The sequence below is a fragment of the Coenobita brevimanus genome, chromosome 40 (assembly GCF_032717465.1).
Source record: "Coenobita brevimanus isolate Jiangsu-jjx chromosome 40, ASM3271746v2, whole genome shotgun sequence".
Lineage (NCBI taxonomy): Eukaryota > Metazoa > Arthropoda > Malacostraca > Decapoda > Coenobitidae > Coenobita > Coenobita brevimanus.
This window is the reverse complement of record NC_136993.1, coordinates 8,336,149-8,358,459: the sequence shown is the minus strand read 5'-3', so window position 1 is coordinate 8,358,459 and position 22,311 is coordinate 8,336,149. Positions and strand designations below refer to the sequence as shown.

Below are 22,311 nucleotides of genomic sequence, written 5' to 3'. Positions count from 1 at the left end.
CTGGCACCAATCATGTTTTTAGTGTATATAAATTATATAAACAGTAACACTGGAAATGAGAGCTATCTGAATATGTTTGCAGATGATTAAAAGATACAAATTAGAATTACTAACACAGACTCTTGTAAAGAGCTACAAGAAGAATTAAATAAACTTCATGAATGGAGTAATACATGGCAAATGGAATTCATTGTGGACAAGTGTCATGTAATCAAGTTTGGTAAAAATGGAAAAAGACCTGATTGGGATTATAAGTTAGGAAATAAAACCCTATACACATTAGAAAGAGAGAAGGACCTAGGTGTGATTATCAATAACAGAGTATCTCCGGTTGACCACATCAGCGAGAAGGTACGGAACATGTATACACTGCTTGCAAATATGAGAATAGCATTCACATACATAAATGAAGACATGCTAAGAAGGATAATAACATCATTCATTAGACCAACCCTGGAATATGCATCAGTAGTCTGGAGTCCTCATCTCAAAAAACACATAGACAAGATTGAAAAAGTTCAAAGGGCCGCTACAAGATGGATACCAAGCTTAAGGGACCTAAGCTACGAAGAAAGACTAAATAAACTAGATCTACCAACACTATAGGAGAGAAGGAAAAGAGGTGACATGATAAATCTATATAAGTGCATATCAGGGAAGGAGAAAATAGACATAAATGATTACTTAACATATGGAGAAGCATCAGCAAGAGGACACTGCAAAAAACTGCGTAAGAAGAGAGGTGATAAAGACGTAAGGAATTTCAGTTTCCCAAACAGAACAATTGATCAATGGAATGCACTACCGAATGAAATAGTTTGTGCCAAAACAATTCACAAATTTTACGGATATGTACAATAAATATGGTTTAAGACACGGGACAGTACGAGCTTGACTCATTCCTGTAAAGATACAATTAGGTAAGAACAATTAGGTAAGAACATACACACACACAGACACACACACAGTACAAAACTCCTCACCTCCCAACCGACCTGGTCCTGCAGGAAGATCATCGCCACTGGAGAAGTACGTGACATACTTTTATTTATTTATTTATGTTTACCTCTACTTATGTCAATATATTTACACATACATATATACTGTTATTTACCTCAACACAAATAACCGGGAAATAAGTACAGCTTCAGTTGCCAGCACCAGGTTTAGTGTTCATGTGTGGTTTCTGAGAGGACTAAAATCAAAACAGAAGCAATTATATAAAATAGTTGTTGGTATAAAACTAAAGAAAGTATAGCTAGCAAACATAAAAGTGTTAGCACGCTATGGGAAAATAACGTAAGTGAGCACGGCTGATGGCTGGTCAGCACGCAGGAAAATACACTGCAGTTTTCTTGCATTTTTCTTGAAAACTATGTGGCTCAATTGAAAGCGGATGAAATTCTTTATGGGATGGTAACATAAAAACATGACAGTGCCGAGAAAAGTTTTTCACTAAAGCTCCCCGAATAAAGGAATTTGTCTGTCAGAAATGGGTTTTACTTTTTCACTTATTACTCGAAGACCATACCTCTTATCAAACTGGGATCCCCCTCCATTCGAAAGCTAATGAAATTCTCTTTCGATTTATGGTATAACATGTAGAGATTGATTAGTAAACATTGACTTATGATGTTGGGAAGTGAAATCTATGATCCCGAATGTTTATTCAAAGGGCCCTAACGTATGGATAGTGTTTTTCTTTTTTTTTTTTTTTGCTTGTCATGCAGAACAACCATTGACGAATGGGAATATGTGGGTTTTGTGGCAAAATAAATATGTTTGGGTGATGAAAATAAGCCGAGATTACACATATTTGGAGCATGCAGTGGCCGGAGGGGGAGGGGAGGAAAGCACGTCACAGCACAGAAAAACTTATGAGACTTATCAGTGAAGGAAGTGGTTAGTTTGCTTTCCATTGATTTTGTCAGTTTCCAGGTCACATCTGTAGTTCATAACTGGGATTATACATTCATTATATACATTTTCTTTCATACATTTTGACAAGTTACTTTTCATTATGTCTGTATGTTCATCGAAAGCATTCCATGCAATGGATATGTGTCTTTTTATTTTGTTTTCATGGCTTCCATTACTTTTAGTATTTGCCCCAAGTAAGTGTATTCCTGAACTTCTTGAGGAGTTTCTTTCTTTATTTTGACGAAGCTCTTTGGTGTCTTTAAATTAAACATCACTAATTTCACTCATATTAATCTTTGGCCTTATTCTGAGTCTTTCTCTGTGTAACTCATTTACCATTCCTTGTTCTGTCTCTGCTGTTTCTAATATTAGGACACTGAGATCACCAAATCTTCTTTGGCTCAAGTTCTTTCATCTATATTTACTACTTTGTTATTCCTGAAAAATCATTTCAAGGCATGCTGTGAATAATTTTATTTTTGTAAAACTGAATCACCCTGATGCACGCCATTTTCAATCTCAATTTGTCTGAGTCTTTATGTGTGAGAGACGGTTTTGACTTCTACTCCTGCATCCAACAATAATTCTACTATAGTCGCAGTGCATGACTCTGAGGTTGTCATTGTCGTACCCTGGCAACGTATCCATCAACTGTGCTTCTGATTTCATGTATAAATATGATACACCTGTGATTCGTGTATAGTATGTTCGTGTATAATAATAATCATGTATAATATATTTGTGTATAATTATATGATTGGTGTAAAATATGATACGAAATCGAAAACACAGTTGACCGATAGGTTGCCAGGGTACGATTATGACAATCTCAGAGTCGCGCACCTCATACCATCTTCTGTGGCCCCTCCTCTTCTCATACTTTTAAGGGAAATGTTTACTTCCTCTGGTGTTGCCGTTTATTTCAGTTTTATAAACTGAATAATCAACTGTTGATACTGTTGTCTTTGGAACATACCATGCTTTGTAAAATTCTCCAATGCTTTTCATCATCTCTCGACATTGAATGGTTTCACCATTTTACTTTGGATTCCATGTCATACCTGTACACCCAAGTCTCATGTCCATTGATAACAGTCGTCAGAAAGATTAGATCACAGTTTGCACACTCCAACATGTCATGAGCAAGGTTCATCTGAGCCACGAAGCACCTGCAACGGATACCAAAAACCGACTTTGAAAAATGTCTCAAGCAGTGGAAAGAGCTCTGGGCTACGTGTGTCAAGTCAGAGGGGGCCTACTTTGAGGGGGACTAGTGTTCTAGCTCAACAGATTAGCTGTTTATTCTTTTTTAGAGCCTAAGGTGAAATACTTTCTGAAAAGACCTCGTATATATACTGGGTGTCATAGGAGGAAAGGGCATAACTTTGAAAAATGACGGATGAGGGAATTGTAAGCAACATGTTAAATCAACATGTTTCCAAAATTCAGTCATTACGAAACTTCACTTACATTATGGGAGAATTATGAAGGAGACCATTTTTGCCCACAAGCTCATGCGTAAATGAAGCTCCGCAGCTGTAAAGATTTGGACATATATTCATAGAATGCTTTTTACTTAGAATTCCCTCATCTACCATTTCCCAAAGTTATGCCCTTTCCTCGCGGGACATCTTCTATATAGGTATCTATCTATCTATATACTCAAGTCCACTGCTGAACAAAGGCCTCCCCCACCCTTTTCCATGAATTCCTTGACTGAGCTAATTTTTGCCACGTTTTCTCTGCAGATTTCTCTATCTCATCTCTCCACCTCTTATCTGGCCTTTTTCTGCTACATTTACAGTCTCTTGGTGTCCAGTCAGTAAGCCTTTTGCTCCATCGGTTATCCCTGCTTGCTACATGGCCTGCCTACCTCCATTTCTGTTCTTTTATACGTCAGTAATATCTCTGACTTTAGTCTGCTTTCTCACACAAGTTGATCTTTTCCTATCTCTTAAAGATATTCCCAATATTGACCTTTCCATTGCTCTCTGAGAATGGATGAATTTATTTTCCATCGATTTTGTCAGTTTCCAGGTCTCACAACCATACGTCATACCTGGAACAAGTGCTCGTGGGCCCTTCGGGCCTCTTGCAGTTGCTCCTGCAGAGGGCTCTCATGTTTATGTGGTCTTCTAGTGTAATGTTGTCACTTGGACTTTTTGCAGCTAACCAATTGGTCGTGTTATCTGCAGATTCGGTAATGGAACCCAGTTTATTTTAGTTCTACCTCTGGGCAAAAATTTCTACAGAGATCCTATGCTGGGTGCCAGGAGCAGCGTTTTTTGGTCAAAATGTGATTACTCATTAAATATAGTAAAAGTTTTTCAATCGTGATGGAACCAAGTTATTTTACATCTGCGATTTTTTTTGCGATTTCAGTGCCAATTTTGGTGCAATTTGAATGTGTAGTTTCAGCTGCCCAAAATACACACACACACACGGCTACTGCTCTAGTATATTAGACAAGTGCAAGGGGCCCACTAGCACTTGTTCCTGCAGAAGGCTCTCATGTTTATTTGCTTCTTCTAGTGTAACATTGTCACTTGGATTTTTTGCAGCTAACCAATTGATCATGTTATTCGCAGCTTTGGGAACGGAACCCAAGTTGTCCGAATGCAAGTCCGAAGTACACACACAGACACACGGCTACTGTAATAGTTTATTTTAGTTCTACCTCTGGGCAAACAATTCTACGGAGGTCCTATGCCGGGCTCCGGAAGCAGAGTTTTTTGGTCAAAATGTGATCACTTTTTAAATATAGTAAAAGTTTTTCAGTCGTGATGGGACCAAGCTTTTTTTACATAAGCGATTTTTTGCGATTTTTGTACCAATTTTGGTGCGATTTGAATGTGTGGTTTCGGCTCCCCAAAACACACACACACACACACACACACACACTCACACACGGCTAGTGCTATAGTATATTAGATCATACATTCGTTATATACTTTTCGTTTCATACAAACTGGCAAGCCACTTTTCATAATGTCTGTGTTTACCGAAAGCTTTCCATCCAATTGCAATGCATCTTTTTATTTCACTATCAAGATTTTTCGTTAATTTTAGTATTTGCCCCAAGTAATTGTACCCCTCGACTTCTTAAAGAATTACTTCACTTATTCTGATGATGTACTTTGGGGTTTGTGGATTAAACATTAGTTTTACTCCAATTCACTTTTAGTCCTACTTTGAGACTTTCTCTGTTTGGTCATTTAATATTTCTCGCAATGTCTGCTGTTTCTGAGATTAGGATAACGTCATGGACATATCTTAAATGATTTTGCTTTTCTCCATCTATGTTCAGTCCTTGGTTTTCCCAGTTCAGCTTTCTAGGCATGTTGTAAATAATTTTGGTGAAATTGTGTTTCCCGTCTGCATATCTCTCTGTTCGTCCGTCTCTCTGTAATGTGGACTTAGCACCATCATAAAAAAAAAGGGTAAAAAGGTATCAGTAAATTCCAAAAGCAAAGGTTTTGAAAGAACCTTTGGAGAATGCTTTGAGGAATATAAAATAGAACTTAATCCGTTCCTGTTTCAGTTCTTTCTGTGGTTTAAAAAATGGTAATCCCTTATAGGCAGAGGAAATGAATTTTCAGTGTTCATTATAACAGCGATCCATGGAACCATAATAAATCTGAGCAAAAATTACTCATTAATGCTTTTTTTTTTTTTTTTTAATTTTTGCAGAGGAACTATATTTACCAAACAAAGCTGACGACGGCAAAGAAAGTTCAAAAGCATCTAGTTAATACATATTTATATGTGTATTTGCATATAGATAAATAAACAGATAGACATTTTGTTGGAACTATCAGGATCTTACTTTCCATTCTGGTAAAACAAAATCATTGTTACTATCGAATTTTTATGTACCATCTCCACGTTTGCCGCTGACCACAAATTATTACAAATACATGTAGCGAGTCAGATATTAGCATTTTCAGATTACATTCAGTCCCAACAAATAGTCCTTTGTTGCCCCGTCAGACTACCTAATCTTCATACTAAACTGGAGTTTGATTGTTAGCTCTCCCCAACTGGAATTATGTTAGCACACAATCTCAGCCTATCCCGCAATATATTCGTAGCACCAACACAGCGATTTTTCTGTTTATTACACACCAGTGTCCACTTATGTAAATCGAGGAGATTATCGGCATTATGCCCATATAATAACATGAAAGAGTTCATGAAGGTATAACATGCATAATAGTTGAAGAAAAAGACCAACGAAATTTTTAAGGCCACTAGCAACACAACCTTGACACCCGTAGAGCCCTCGTATGGTGTCAGTAACTATTGAAATTCATCATCCATGTGCTTGCAGATGAACTGTGTGCTCCTGAAGGTGCCTGATCCACTTCCACGATGGCAGGCCCCCTTGTGGCCCTTCAAACAAGACACCTGGTTGGCCATAACGGGTGGACTCTTACTTACTGGCCCAGCTCTCTACTGTTTGGCTAAACTCTCGTTTCACAGGCATGGAATCAAACACACAATCCGTGGCATGTACTTGACATATCACACATAAAAGAGGCTGAGAAAAGAAAAAAGAAAAAACTTCCAGTTACTTGTTCGTTGTTATGTTTAAACTGGATATGGCAAGAAATTTTCATAAAATAACTTCATTCTGAGTAAGTCCATCAAAACGTCATTAATTAAATGTTTTTTCAATAAACACATTCAAAAGTTTAAAAACGTATGCGTCTTTTCTCCTCAGTCATGGGGAAGCACCATATCTACACTCCCTGACTTCGAGCTACCTCTACGTGACGGCAGTGCACCTCCAGGAATCCACTGTAAAGCATCCCCAAGCTCACACAATCCGGCTCAGCGTGGCGTTCCTGTGGCTGTACGTGATGGTGCTGGGGATGTCCTACAACTGTAACCTCACGGCCTTCCTCACCGTCACCCGCCAACCCCACACAATTGATACCTTCAGGGACCTGCATGACTCTGACCTCAGCATTGTCTCAATGGGGCCGTTCTTTGGCAATCTTATGGAACGGTCTGCCAATTATCATCTACGAGTTTGTATATGACACCACTTTCGTAATTCACATTATACATACAAACTGTGACAGTGCTGTTGAAATTAAGCAGGCTGGGCAATAGTACAGGGAAAAATGTGGAAATACTTTTTGATATATTGTTATTTTATTTTAATTATCTGTTTATTTATTTATTAATTGCTGCTGCTGCTCTTGTTGCTGTTATTAGCATTATTTTACGATAGACATGATGGTGGTCTCAGTCACATCTAGGTAAGAGCCGAGTGGACTGCAGGCTGAAGTTGCATTTATCCTACAGTCCAGCACCTTCTTTTCGAGAATAGGGAGTGAGGCGATGCACGGCTGTACCGTTAAACATAGGAGTTTCCACGCTTTATTGGTGCCACAGAGTGAAGGCGCCTCAGTCTGTTAGACCTCATGTTATTAATTAACATACAAAACATGAAGATGCTGAAGAAAGTAGTTAGCAAGAAAATACTACAGTGAGAGCTGGATATACATGACAGGAGAATACCAAGAGTCGAAAATGTGTTAATCTTCCTTTCCATGTATCCTCTATTTCATTATTACTGAAATTCGTAACATTCAATACTCACGATCCAGCAAAAAAACTCTAACTTACACTCATTAGAATACTAGTTAACACAAGTCTGAATGAATACTTAAGTATCATATGAAACCATTACTCTTTTCACTCCAGAAAACCATGATTCTTAAACTGACTTTCAAGCCAACCTCTTTAGCCAAACCTTCTCAGTAGGAGGTCAAGTCAAAATCTTTTTATTTAATCTGGACACACACATACTCTTTTCTCAACTCACCCGCATCAGTGCATGGACCCATCGTTGCTCGTTGCCTTGAGGAACATTTGCAAGTACAGAATAAGGCCTTTAATATTATATTGGGATGTTAAAAGATCACAAATACATTACAGCTTTCACAAAGAAACAATAGTAGTTACTCCCTGTCAACAAGCACATGAACATGGTAGGCACACATGTCATTAGTTCAGCAAAAGATCTCTCTCATCATTGCAGTTGGGTGCTACACAACCAAAACCACTGAAACACAAGAAACTAACAACTTTTGAACACCAAGCAGAATGTTATCAAAATACGATACCGAACAAAATCATATACAGATATACAGCCAACCACAACCAACCATAAACTTCAGCTAAAAGGCTTCCTCATTAACCTCCATCATCCTTCTTTATTGCAGTATCAACACAAAAACAAGGAAAATATTGACCACTCTACCCTCTATGAAATGCTACCCTCAAAGCAAAACACAGATATTCATCTCAAACTTTTCACTCTATTCACACAGGAAAATGTTCGACCTAATGCAGGAATTCAGCTACATTACGCAGAAGCAATTATAGAAGAGGTACAGTCTTCTAAACTGTCTCGACAACAAATTTCTGGAAGAAAAAATGCCGATTTCATAAAATTCATCGAGTTTTTCAGAAGATCCTGGGGACATAATATCAAAAAGAAAAGGAACTACCGCAGTAACTAAACAAATGGGTGTCGACTTTGAATCTGCGTTAATCACAATAATATCACATTTACAACATATTTTGGTTTCTCCAGAAACATATTCGGTAGTCTAGTGACCTCATGTTCTAAAGTGATAATGTTTCACACACACACACACACACACACACACACACACACACACACACACACACACACACACACACACACAAAATACTCTGGATATACCATTTTTTAAATTATTTAATACATGAATTTTACATACTTACCTAGGGTCTGCATGGTCGGTTTATCTCGTTAAGGTCTGATCCTGAGTCATGGGTGTTGAACGGCACAGCAGGCCACATAACTAGCCGCCACACTAGCGAATTTATCAGGACACAGATCAACAGTGGTCACATCACGCCCGTCGTAAGGATTATGAAAGTGAGTTTACTATACTTCTCTTGCTAAGTTTTTGCGTATTACACTCCCTTATGCCATCTATTTCCCTCTCATATATATATATATATATATATATATATATATATATATATATATATATATATATATATATATATATATATATATATATATATATATATATATATATATATATATATATATATATATATATATATATATATATATATATATATATATATATATATATATATATATATATATATATATATATATATATATATATATATATAGGGGCTTGATCACCATCTCAGCTCATCCTGCTCACTCCTGTCCAACCATGAGGCCCTTAATTGCAGTCATGTGGGGAACATCACTTTAAAAATTCATTTTTGTTCAATCTACAGTACTTTTAATCACATAGCACGCACCCCTTATTATAGCACACTTCCCACCATCATCCCAGTCTATCCAAGCCAGTCCTGAACCTCTGAGTTTTTGTTTATCATCTCAGTATTTATTTGATGATAGGGATGATATTTCTGCATATGCAAATATAGGTATATTCTGATATTATTTGTACCAATCCAAGTAAATGCGATTTCACTGATGTACCAAGAGTTTTAACCTGTAGTATTTCTAAAATCAGAGCGCTTCTGAAAAGGTTGATTTCAAACATATGTCTTCAGGCATGACCTGAGTATTTTTTATTTCGACCTAGTGGGGCTCAAGAGACCTAAAAGGGCATTAACTGAATGAAATACGTCTAAAGTGACCTATGTGGCCCCTGTCTTGGAAGAAACAGTCTACGATCACTATAATGTACTGAAACTGACCTGAATGGATGTGACTGAATCTGCAATGAAATGACTGACCAGAGAAAAGGATGACCCAGAGTATATCCATGTGATTATGAATGGCTCTTATCTCTTCCACCATGGGGATTTGCAAATGTACTGCGGTGGCTGATATAAGCAGCACTGTGGTGGATGTAAGTGTACCTTTTGAGATATTGTGCCCCTTTCTAAAACTATTTGTGTGTGTGTGTGTGTGTGTGTGTGTGTGTGTGTGTGTGTGTGTGTGTACCAGAATTTGACTGCCTCTCCTAAAAAGCTGCAATGTTCTTACTCCTTGCTCCCACTCCCCTCTGCAGCTATCCTAAACTTGTGAAAGGAGAATGCATGTGGCTGCTGGCTTTGCTTTGTCTATTTTCTGTATTCAGTATATTGGGGAACAGTGAATTATGAAATATATAAGAAGAAAGTAAATTTTAAAAAAAGTTTACAACTTTTTATATTTTATAAATATTTTGTCATTTTCAGGGTTATATAATATACAGAGTAAGTGTATAAGAGGGCATGTCATAATACTAACATATTAAATATTGGTATATGTTTCAGTTGACCTAGTAGCACTTGAAATATTAACTGAATTTATTTGTGTAATTAAAATAATGACAATCATTTCGCTGGTATAATAACTACATAACAGAATCAGCAGGATTTCCATGAATTGTTCTCTTAGTGAGAAGTGCTAAGTATGCTGTTAGTGCTAGGGAAGCAGTATTACAAGCCATGTAAGTATGTACATGTTCAAAATAAGTGCGAGGTCTTCTATCATTTCCTAAGGCCAAAGGTGGTTTTCAATTGGAATGAGTAATCTCACTCTCCCAGGATAGGAATTCTCCTGCGCTCCATGCTCAGAGGTTATGAAACAAAAATTGGACTCACTGTTATTTGGGATATCTTTAGCTGATCACCAGGCTTTATCTTCTAAATTTTCATACAAAAAACTTATATACTCTTTACACATTTATTCTACTGGCACTTGTTTCAGTCAAAAGGTTTTGTAAGTTGATGTTCATGTCGGCATACCATAAGTAAGCTGACAAAGAATACACATGTTTTGACCTAGCAAACTACGTGTAAGGCCAATTGGATGTCAGTTAAGAACAGTATCATGTGTGTGTATGTGTGTGTGTGTGTGTGTGTGTGTGTGTGTGTGTGTGTGTGTGTGTGTGTGTGTGTGTGTGTGTGAGAGAGAGAGAGAGAGAGAGAGAGAGAGAGAGAGAGAGAGAATAAATCAAGAACTGTTGCGATGGGAATGCAACTGGTTGTGAATGGTGGAAAGTAGGATGATTGAGAAATGATATTTACATTGTTGATAATTGTGACATTTGTGATCGTTATTCTTATCTGCTGTAATGAAGACGATTTCATTCTTTGTTTCTCCATTTGGACTTCTCCAGGGCCATTTTCTCCGTGTTCTTTAGTGAAAGAATGTGTTCATTATTCTCATTTTATTCCTTTAAGCAAAATTAACCAGCATTTCTCCTTTTCCATTCCTTTCTCCCACTTCAAATTTTGCCATTCATGGTTCTCCATTTTTTTGATTTCTCAACTTTTGCATTGAAGTCTCCCATGACTATACTACTGTACATGTGGTCTTTTCTTCTTCCATAATCAGGGAGATATCATTATAGAATGTTTCTATTTTTTCATCTGAGCTTTGAGAAGTGGGTGCATATACTTGTATTATTTTCAGGGTGTATTTTTTGCACAGTCTAATTATAACCCATGCTGCTCTGTCAGATACACTGCTGAATTTAACAATGTTATCTACAAGATTTCTGTTAATTAGAAATCCTACACCACTAACTCTTTCATTTTGCATTATCTGGATGTGATCACTATCTGAACACTGGACCTTGGCTCTATTAAACCATTATCCAGATTTACTTGCTATTAGCCGGACGTAAAAGTCCTAGAGAACTTCGGCCGGCCAGCCAACATGTTCGAACATCCGGTATCATGGTCACTGGGCTCGAAATGTGAGAGGAAAGTAGACAGTAACCCACAACTAAAGCTAAAATATCCGTCTACCCCTGTACTAAATGGTCAAAGTTGCACGCTTGTCTGATCACTTCTAACGAACCTCCAGCACCCGAGTAATACAACTGTAACCCACAAGTAGTGTTAAAGCGTCCGTACGCATCGTGACCCAATGTCCAAAGTTGCACGGCCACCGGGCTAAGCCTTTCCTAACTGCTCCTGAGATTGTCACACAGACAGCAAGCCACGAGTACATGTTCAGTGACAGGGGCCGTCTGCCTCTCTACGGAACGTCGAAATTCCCGGGGTCACTGTAAGTTGTGTTTCCGTATGGCCACTCGGCGTCCAATAGACCACAAGCCATGAGTAAATGTATGGTAAAAGAGCCCTTCCACCTTGTGACAGAAGGGGGAGAATCCTGCCCCTCGCTTCTCCCCCCCTCCCACCTATCCTCCATAGCCTCCTGGATCCCCCATCACTCCAGCGTTGCCAGGCGTACGATAATTATCGTACAAATACGATCATTTGACCGTTTGTACGATGCACAATAACAGTATGATAATAGATAATTCAGGAATTTGTACAATAATTCAATGGAGATGTACAATACTTTGATTTTTTAATTAACCTTTATACTCCGTGAGGCCAAAATAATGGCCCGACAGGCGGACTCTGTAAGGTCATAATGGCCCAAGTCAAATCTCCTGGTCATCGCCGGCCCAAGACTAAGGTCTGTTTTTGTCAAAACATCCAGCCCTACTACTGGCTCATCGTTTCCTCCAGCTGATGCAGCCAACCAATCACATGACAGCTTATAGTAACCTGATGAAGACAGTTGTAGGCTATATCCTTCATATTTACCCCGGGAGTGAGTGGTTGCGTGATATCCTTTAGATCTCATCATATTTCGGAGGTTTATAAGTGAAATAACAAATGAATATGTATGTCTACAGATAAATGAGGGTTTCAGGGGTAATATTCATAGCAGTTATGGAGATGACAGTGCTGTTTTGTGTGGCGATCTACTGAAATAAGACAGCCTCCATCCAGAGTTGATTATTTCTGCCAGTGATGAGGAAATAATTCTTGATGTCTCTGACTCTATAGAGGTGGTTAAAGAGGATCATGATTGCACTATTGATGAAGAAATTGATGCTGATGATGTGTGTAGTGAATCAGTAGGTAGTGACAGTGATACTCTTACTGTAAGTGAAGGGAGAGATGACGATCCAGTTACTTCTGTCCCAAATGTGACACTGGATTCTCTTCTCAGTGTTATATCAGACACCATACAAAGCTACATCTGCAAAGTACCACCATTATACAAGCATCTACCCAACACTGCTTTCAAATATATGTAATTTTTTGGCATGTACATTGGTTTTATACAAGATGTATATTTCATGTTTTTGGCCAGAGTTTGTGATTTGTTTCATTGTTTGTGTAATTACCCATTATCAGTTTTTAAATTTCCGTTTGTCATCACAAAATATTCCAAGCTTTCGTTTGATATATAATTATCTTTTTTTTGTTTAATTTTGAACGCATTTTCACATAAGCAAATAATGTATGTGTGTATGGGCCATTGCATCCATTGTTTATGTACTTACCCAGAATGAAAGGACCGTATGATAATACAGATGCAAATACGATAATTTTGACAGGTTTTGTACGTATTTTGGGCAAATGCTGCATCACTCTCTCAGTCCCTACCTTCCTCCTTGGTGATAACACTGGCTCATGAGTTTTTAAATTTTTTTGCTATTTGACCACTGCTGGTCGTATTGAAATTCAGCAAAATCCATGAGAAAGCTCATGAAATTCTGCATCTAGGCATATGCTTAACTCCTAAAAGGTGCTGGCAAAATTTTGTAATAGGATAGTGGGAAGTTATATGAAGTTAAGTTTTACCCCTGAACACTTTATTCTCACTGCATTTCTGTACTTACACCTATCAGATTTATGTGCTTTATTACGTTATCTTATGGTACAAACATTAGCAAAGATGATGGTATACATTTATACCTATCTATCTATCTATCTATAGCCCGACGCCCTAATCCCGCAAAGGGTGGCCGCAGACAAAACGCTTCCAAGTCACTCTGTCACCCACCATTTGACTCCCCTCCCCCCAACTCACCCCCCCCCCCTCACTCATAAACCTCTCAACTCCATCCCTCCACCTCATCCTCGGTCTACCCCTCCCTCTCCCTCCCTCCACCTCACCTACATACACCCTCTTAGTCAGTCTTTCATTCTCCATCCTCTCCACATGTCCAAACCACCTCAGTGTATTTCTCCTAATCTTTTCAACCACATCCACATCTACCCCACAACGTTCCTTCACTTCTTCATTCGTCAACCTGTCCCTCCACGTCACTCCACATGCTCCTCTCAAGTAACTCATTTCCACTGCTCTCACTCTTGACTTGTTCCCCTCTTGCAAGGTCCACGCCTCGCTTCCATACGTCAGGGTAGGGATCATTTATACCAATATAACAAATTTTTGGTGGTATATTTGTCCGTTGATTTTTTTTTTCTTTTTTAGCCCAGAGAGCAATCACCTGTCACAGATAACTGATTTTCAAACTGTCTTAATTTCTTTTGTGGATTTTTTTTGTTTAGCATTGTTTTCTTGACGTTTAGCATTATTATGGATAATCCTATATATACAGTATGTGTGTTGATGTCTCAATATGGCAGCATGACCGGAAAAAGTTGCCAAAATTTGGAGGGGTACCGTACATACAGTACAGTAGTGTTTAGGCGGGGTGTTTTTTGGTTTTCAGTGTTTTTTTTTTTATCTTGGTGTTTAGCATTACTTTGGATATTCGTATGGGTGTTTTGATGTCTAAATATGGCAGATCGACCTGAAAACAGTACCAAAATTAGGAGGGGTACTTTACATACAGTAATTTATAGCTAGGGTTATTTTTGCTTTCTAAGTTATATTAATGGTTTTCTTTATGTTTAGCTTTACTTTGAATAAGTGCATGTATGTTTTGATGTCTAAATATGCCAGATTGACCTAAAGACAGTGCCAAAATTAGGGGGGGGGGGTACAGTAGTGTATAGGTAGGGTGATTTTTTTTTTTTTTTTTGCATGGTTTTCTTGGTGTTCAAAATTATCTTCGCTAATGTTATGTATATTTTGATGTCAGAGTATGACAGAATGACCAGAAAACACTGCGAAAATAAGGAGGGATACGGTACATAGTAGTGTATAGGTAGGGTGTTTTTTGGTTTTCAGTGGATTTTTTGCATGGTTTTCTTGGTGTTAGCATTACTCTGGGTATTCCTATGTGTGTTTTGATGTCTAAATTTGCCTGACTGACCGGAAGACACTGCCAAATTAAGCATAGGTACTGCACAAATAGGGTACGTATAGGTAGGAAGTTGGGTATAGGTAGGGTCTGGGTATGGAAGGGGAATAGTGTTCATTATCCGGATGTCGCCACTACCTGGACATTACTTTCACTCTATTATGTGTGGATAAATGAGGAATTACTGTAGGTGGTTACTGTCGATTAAACTGAATTATTTTTTCTTCATTTCTGTGGATCTCACTCAAACCTACAGTATCTGAACTAATGTTTTCCAGTTCAGTCATTAAGTTATCAAGTTTGTAATCTTCACGAGGCTTCTTACATTGTTTATATAGATCTTCGTGAATTTCAGTTTGTTTAATATCCGTGTCTCTAATTTGACGACACATGCCTACTCTCTTTCAGTGGCACATGGATTGTAAGCACAGGAAGCAATGCAGTTGGACCTAAAACGATGATCCAACAGGAACACCCATCAAATCATTTGGAATAGAACTAATGTTTGACTGGGAGGATTGTAGCCAATAATCTCACCTCCTTGCCACACTGATTCTGGTGTGATGTAATTTATTAATTTATTTTTTTTGTACCTGAGTCAGTTCATTCGGTGGAGCCCTGTATATCTATAGGGGAGCCCATGGTTCACTCCGTCCAAGACGGTACCTCGTGTATATATATATACATATATATATATATATATATATATATATATATATATATATATATATATGTATGTATATATATATGTTGACCTTTCAGGTGGAACAGAAATGTTTAAATTCGGTCAATGATAGCTGATTATATTGATGTTTGTTGAATTTTTACTTTTTGTGCTTTTTTTTTTCCTGATCATGACTCTCTCTCATGCCCTGTATAATGATGATGATGATGGTGATGATGATGTTATGTTGCAGGAATGCACTTGGCCATTCAGTGTTGGTGTGGGGCTACAAAGCTATTCACCCCTGAAGTCGACATTTGACCTGGTCATCAACATGATAGTAGAAAGCGGACTGGTCTATTACTGGTTCAGAGAATCAGTGCAGCTATACACGCAAGTAAGTTTACAACTGGGGAAAGTAAAATCTGCCTGCATTATATGTTCCACATGTTTTCGAGTATTACAATAATGATTACACCATCCTCCCCTCCCTCACATCACATGGTCACAAGGTACCAGAGTCGCGAGGTGAAGGAAACCATGAAACAGTGGTTTTTCTTTCATAACTTGCCTTTCAGATGCATGCACAGCTCCAGTTATGTATACTTTTTTCTGATTCAAAGTATGCTCAACACAGTTTGATGATATCTGGTACAATTGTCATACAACACGGTAATTCCTGGTACAGAGGCCTCACAACAGTGTTTCTAAGTGGAGGGGTTAATGTCCCAATTCTGCCATATGTCCTTGGTGTGACCCTCTGCTTTGCCTGCCAGTGCCACAACATCCACCGGGCAGTCAGGTCTGCTCCTGATACAGACCTTCCGCCAACTTCCTGTCTCTTACATCTCACCTCTCCAAATCACCTCAGCTGGGCATTATGGGTAACACTAACGAATATCATAAATATTCAGTAATAAAGTTCCTGATCCCAGTTATCAAATGCTAGATTAATAACAAGTGAACACTGCACTCAAGATGTATCTACCTACACGGAACAAAATTAATGGTAATTAGACAAAACAAAGGTGAATCAGAAATCTCGATTCTTTGACTCTTTTCATAAATAAGAGCATCAACAATTAAATACAGATAATAAAAAACTACCACTGAGCATTTAACCCACCCAGTCCCGTCGACGTATGGGTACATTGCAACATTTTGCATTTGCAAGTCCCGACGACGTACTGGTACGTCGTGCAATTGCAAGGTCCCTAATTTGCACAATTTTCAATTTTCGCACGTGATTTTTCGTATGCATACACGGGACACCTTCCTCTATTCCTCTACAAGAAGCCAAGCTGGAACAATGCCTTTCACTGCATAACCTCCCCCCTCCCCCCCCACGCCATTTTCTCGGCAATTCACCTGTTACCAGTGACCTGGCCAGTAAAGACATTCAGGGCCAGAATGATTCCCCAATTGATGACAATGTGGAGGACAAAGTTTACATAGCATTAGAGGAAGAAACAGTCAGAAATAATGATCAGGTAATGTGGCAAAAGGTCAGGTATGGTGATGAGTTAGTGAGTGAAACAATGCTTATAATGCCTATATTACTGTTTGAAAACCAATATACTCTCGTACTATATATAAATTCGTACCAAGTAAATAAATAAATACCATTTATGAGTGGTGTGAAATAGTTACCCTGCCATAGAACTCGTTTTCTTTGGTGCCAGCCTGTTAGAAAACCAAGTCAGGTAAGGAGGTACTGGTACCTGGATCGAGTATTTCAAACCTCAGGTGAGTGATTTCTCTATGAATTTTCGATGTTTCTCACCGAAAACGGAGGTTTTAGCCAAAAAAAAAAAAAATCGAAAATACCTTGGGATTTGAGGGTGTCAGAGGTGCGAAATAGCTCTGGACGTGACGGGTTAACTATAAAACAACATTAAAGATAAGTATACACATTATTAGGTCTTTACAGGTCCCAAGTCATGTATACCTTGTGACCCCCCCCCCCACTATACCCATTCATCTTCAGCACTTGCATTATTCCAAGTCCCCTTCAACCGCGTACAACCGCAGTATACCTTTCCACGTCATTCTCAGCCTCTCTCATTATGTTAACCCTCTTGCACACCATAAGTTTTCAATAAGTTTTGGTTCCCTGCACGAAACCAAAACCCCACTCAGGCTGCCTTCGCTCATGCAGAAGGGAAAAAAATAATTCTATGGCTAAATTTATCTTCGGAAAATGCTTATATTGTTGTAAATCACATCCCATCATCTTCGTCGATGTTTATACCATTAGATAAGTCCCTTCTCAAAAAAAAAAAAAAAAAAACAGATGAATAAATATACAGAAATAAAGCAAGAATCAACCTTATTAAGGTGAAAAATAGCTTCCAACAACTTTCCAGCATCACTGAAAAACTTTTCTCGTGACGTGCAGTTGCAAAGGATACGTCTATGCAGAATTTCATGAGCTTTCAAATGAGTCTGGTTTCGAGTTGATACGTCCAATAGTTTTCAAGTAAAAAAAAGAAAAAAGAAAATCGCCTAAAATCATCTGATTTGTTTATTATTTCGTTTGTTATTAGTGACACTGTAACAAAAGTATATGTAAATTCTATCCAGTTTTGTAGCCCAAAGGTTAATCCTTAGCCGCCGGGGGGTTCCCAGCCGCAGCACATTCCTCCCAGCGGGCGATTTCTGAGATTTTGGAAAAAATTCCTCTACTTCAAACCCTTATATCTGCCAAATTATAATAAAGAATTCAGTGAAAGTTCATAAGACTCATCAACTCTTCATCTTTCCAGTGAAGGTATCCCGAGGTCTCTAGGTGGTCCCGTGGATGAGTAAGGATGAGTTGAAGACGAGTGGTTTTTCACGTTTTGGCACGCAGCTCCGAGCGCGGGCCACTGGCCACGGCCTTGGCCCAGCCGGCTAGCGTTGGCAGCAGTGATTGGAGTGGTGATTGTAACACTGCCTGGGCGTCCTTGGAATGCAGAAGATTCCATTCGCTTTTTCTACTCCTCCTTACTCACCACCGTGAAAATGAGTTATCACCCAGTTCATGTAGCTCACCCAAGGATTTACCGCCCACACCACCATGCCACTAAGCCCAGTAGGTGTGTGGGAAATAAATTATCTCATCGTTTTTCTGTACTCACTTCATCCATAAATAATCATATTTCTCCTTTACTAAGACACTTAGAACTGCACTTTACATCACGATTACGGGTAATTGCACTTTGACAAGTAAATGCTGTTGCTCTTTCAAGCATTATCGTAGAGTATGAGGTAATTATTTGTACTGTAAATCAGACTGCCTTGTACTAATCAGGGTTATGGTGAAAATCATATAAATGTTTTACACAACTAACATTATTTGTACTTCACATCACAGATACACTGATGCTCATATTTGGCACAATCCCCCCAAGTATTGAGTGAAATAATTTAGGTATAGCGAAGCAGGTATTGTTCATTTTGGCCCGCTCACAAGTGGTTTTCTTTCAGGCAACAGGTAGGGAAACTCAAGGTATATCCAATAATTTTCTAACCAATATCCAATAAACAGTATTAACTCCTGTATTGCACTTACTATAAATCACTTATATGCACTTGTAAAACTTTTAAAGGACTTATATCTTAGCACTTTCTATAATTCCTTGCAATATCACACATTTCACTCATTTATGAAAATACACAAACTTCTGCACTGCTGTACACTATTTACACTTCCCCACACACCTGCTCAGTACTCATATCACTCCCGAAGGGCCTGGTTGTGGAGATTCTGCCCTTGAAGTGGTAGACTGAGGTGTGGGGCAGTGCAAGCAGGTGGCAAGAGTGTGGGGGAAATGGCTCTGCAGCATTTTTTTTTCTGCAGATGACTGCCAGGTCCGCAGTCACTTTCTTGATGTCCTAGGTCATCTTGTGCCTCCTCATCGCCGAAATCATCACTCTCATACACTGTCCCTTCTTCCTGGAGAAGTCGGAGAGCCCTCTCTGGCATCGGAGAGCGAGTAGAGGTTGGAGGGCGAGAGAGCTCACTCTCCACATGGTAGTTTTTTACTTCTCCTCAGAGGACGTACTCATGCTGAGTGTACGAGAGGAGACAGTATCGTCAAGGGCACGCCCTATGGCACTATCACTAAGCCCTTTACCTGGCAATGAGGGCTGAACTTTCACGGGAGTTGATGAGGCAATCGGCCCTTCATCCGGTGGGATGGAATTGGACAATGTCAAGGAAGATGACATGGGTCCTCTCACTACCACTGCCGAGTACAAACTGAACCGGATAACCGCAGGGTACCTGGGGGTCCTACCTACCCTGTAGGTATCACAGAAAATGGGCCTGCACTCAAACAGTGGAGGGAAGGTGAGTGCGGTATATCGTCAACCGGTGGCGGTCTGCACCCTGAATCCTGTCGTGCATACATGTCAGCAAGCGGATAGGGGTTAAGGAAGCCCATGATATATATCACAGTGTTATAACCCTTACTGTTATTAACCCGCCCCATCCCGATGTTTTCTGGGCAGTGGTACGCCCCAGTCCCGACATTTTTTGACCTTTTTTTTTTTTGGCTCAACATCCGCTTTTGGTGAGAAACATCGAAAATTCATAGAGAAATCGCTCACCTGAGGTTTAAAATACTCGATCTAGGTACGAGTACCTCCCTATCTGACTGAGTTTTCTAACAGGCTGGCACCAAAGAAAACGAGTTCTATGGGAGGGTAACTATTTTATCCACTCATAAACAGTATTTATTTATTTACTTGGTACGAATTTATATGTAGTACAAGAGTATATTGGTTTTCAAACAGTAATATAGGCATTATAAGCATTGTTTCACTTTCTAACTCATCACCATTCATGACCTTTTTTTTCCCACATTACCTGATCATCATTTCTGACTGTTTCTTCCTCTAATGCTATGTAAACTTTGTCCTCCACATTGTCATCGATTGGGGAATCACTCTGGCCCAGAATGTCTTTATTGGCCAGGTCACTGGTAACAGGTGAATTGCCGAGACAATAGCGTGCGGGGGGGGGGAGAGGTTATGCGGTATAAGGCATTGTCCCTGCTTGGCATCTTGTAGAGGAATAGAGGAAGGTGTCCCTTGTATACGTGCCAAAAATCACTCGTGAAATCACTCGCGAAAATTGAAAATTGTGCAAACTAGGGACCTTGCAATGTTGCCGCATTAATTCACGTCTCCGGGATATGAGTGCACATCATGTGAGGACGTGAATTCACGTATACGGGATGCGGCGGGTTAAGAAAATTAATTTTGAAAAGTTACATTGGGTTGTGCATGGTAACAGATTGAGTATTGTTGTCTTTCGGAATTTTTCCCGAAATAATTATTTGCACACATAGGTTACTTTGCTTTACAAAAGTATGCATAAGAAATCATCAGGTTGATCATGCTTTCTTCAGATTTTTGGTGCGACCTTTACTTTATGAGTAAAATGACTGAGAGAATAGCAATGAAAATGCACCACAATTTCCTTATGGGAATATTATAGTAAATACACATTTTATACCTTACAATATAATAGTATCAAAACTAGACAAATAAGCTCGTTACTTACGTCCTCTAGCAGTGTTGTAGTGTTTCTTGAGAGGAGATGGAGTTGCAGAGAGGAGGACAGGTATGATCACAGCCTGTGTGTGTGTGTGTGTGTGTGTGTGTGTGTGTGTGTGTTGTGTGTGTGTGAGAGAGAGAGTATTTGTGATGTGTGAGTGTGTGTGTGTGTGTGTGTATGTGTGTGTTTGCGATGTGATTTACTGCTGCATGCTTTCATCAGTATGGTATAGCTCCAGTGGTGGCATGCATGACACCAGTGGTGGCATGCATGACACCAGTGGTGGCAGGGGTATTACCAGTGGTGGTAGGAGTGGTGGCAGTGATAACAGTGGTGTCAGTTGTCATAGGAGTGATGGCAGTTGTGTCAGTTGTCATAAGAGTGATTGCAGTGGTGACAGGAGTAATAACACCAGCAGTGACAGTGTTGAAAGGAGTGGTGGTAGTGACGGTGCTACTACTGTCTGTAGTGCTAATCACTGCAGCATTGACTCCGGCTTTGTGCTCATCTCCTCCCTTGGGGTCAGATTTAGCCCCCCCTTTCCTCCTTCTCGCTCCCTCCTCCTCACCAGATTCTCTATCAGAGTCACTCTCACAGCTTTCATCTCTTTCACTTTCACTAATCAAGTATTTCATGTACTCCTCTGATAAGCCCTTGCAAGACATTGTACTTTTAGTGTAGAATAGGAGGGGAACGGTAAAAAATTGGTTATGATTGTTCAAATTTTGCTTTCTCTGAAAATATATAAGAAAAACTTATAAACCTTCTTCACAAGCACACTGCACTATATATAACACACTATCACTATAATACACGCAAGGTAAAGACGGTGTAGTAATAGAAAACGAGGAATAAGATGGCAGGCTGCGTGATCAGACACCCTACTAGGCTGACTGCTGGGAGAACACTGAGCTAAAAGTAGGCCGCTTTCCCCTCCAATAAGCTCCCTCGTGTTGCCATATATTTCTCCTAGACCTGGCCTCCCTCAGCTTTGACTCAACAAAATTTGACAAATTCATCCACAGGAAAAGTTTCTCTGATCATTTATAGGGGATTTGCGTCATGTTGTGTCCTTGGTTACTCTTCAGATTGAAAGGATTATGACTCACATT

At 39.2% G+C, this 22,311-nt stretch overlaps 1 protein-coding gene across 1 annotated transcript in view; it reads left to right on the top strand.

The window, feature by feature from the left end:
• The window catches only part of LOC145397277 (glutamate receptor ionotropic, kainate 5-like), a 181,542-nt gene that overhangs the window by 146,433 nt on the left and 12,798 nt on the right, over positions 1-22,311 (top strand). Inside the window, exons 8-11 of the mRNA XM_080270473.1 lie at positions 6,251-6,402; positions 6,644-6,953; positions 8,708-8,860; positions 15,908-16,051. Of these exons, the coding sequence (XP_080126599.1) occupies positions 6,251-6,402; positions 6,644-6,953; positions 8,708-8,860; positions 15,908-16,051 (759 nt within the window). The remainder of the gene's footprint in view (positions 1-6,250; positions 6,403-6,643; positions 6,954-8,707; positions 8,861-15,907; positions 16,052-22,311) is intronic.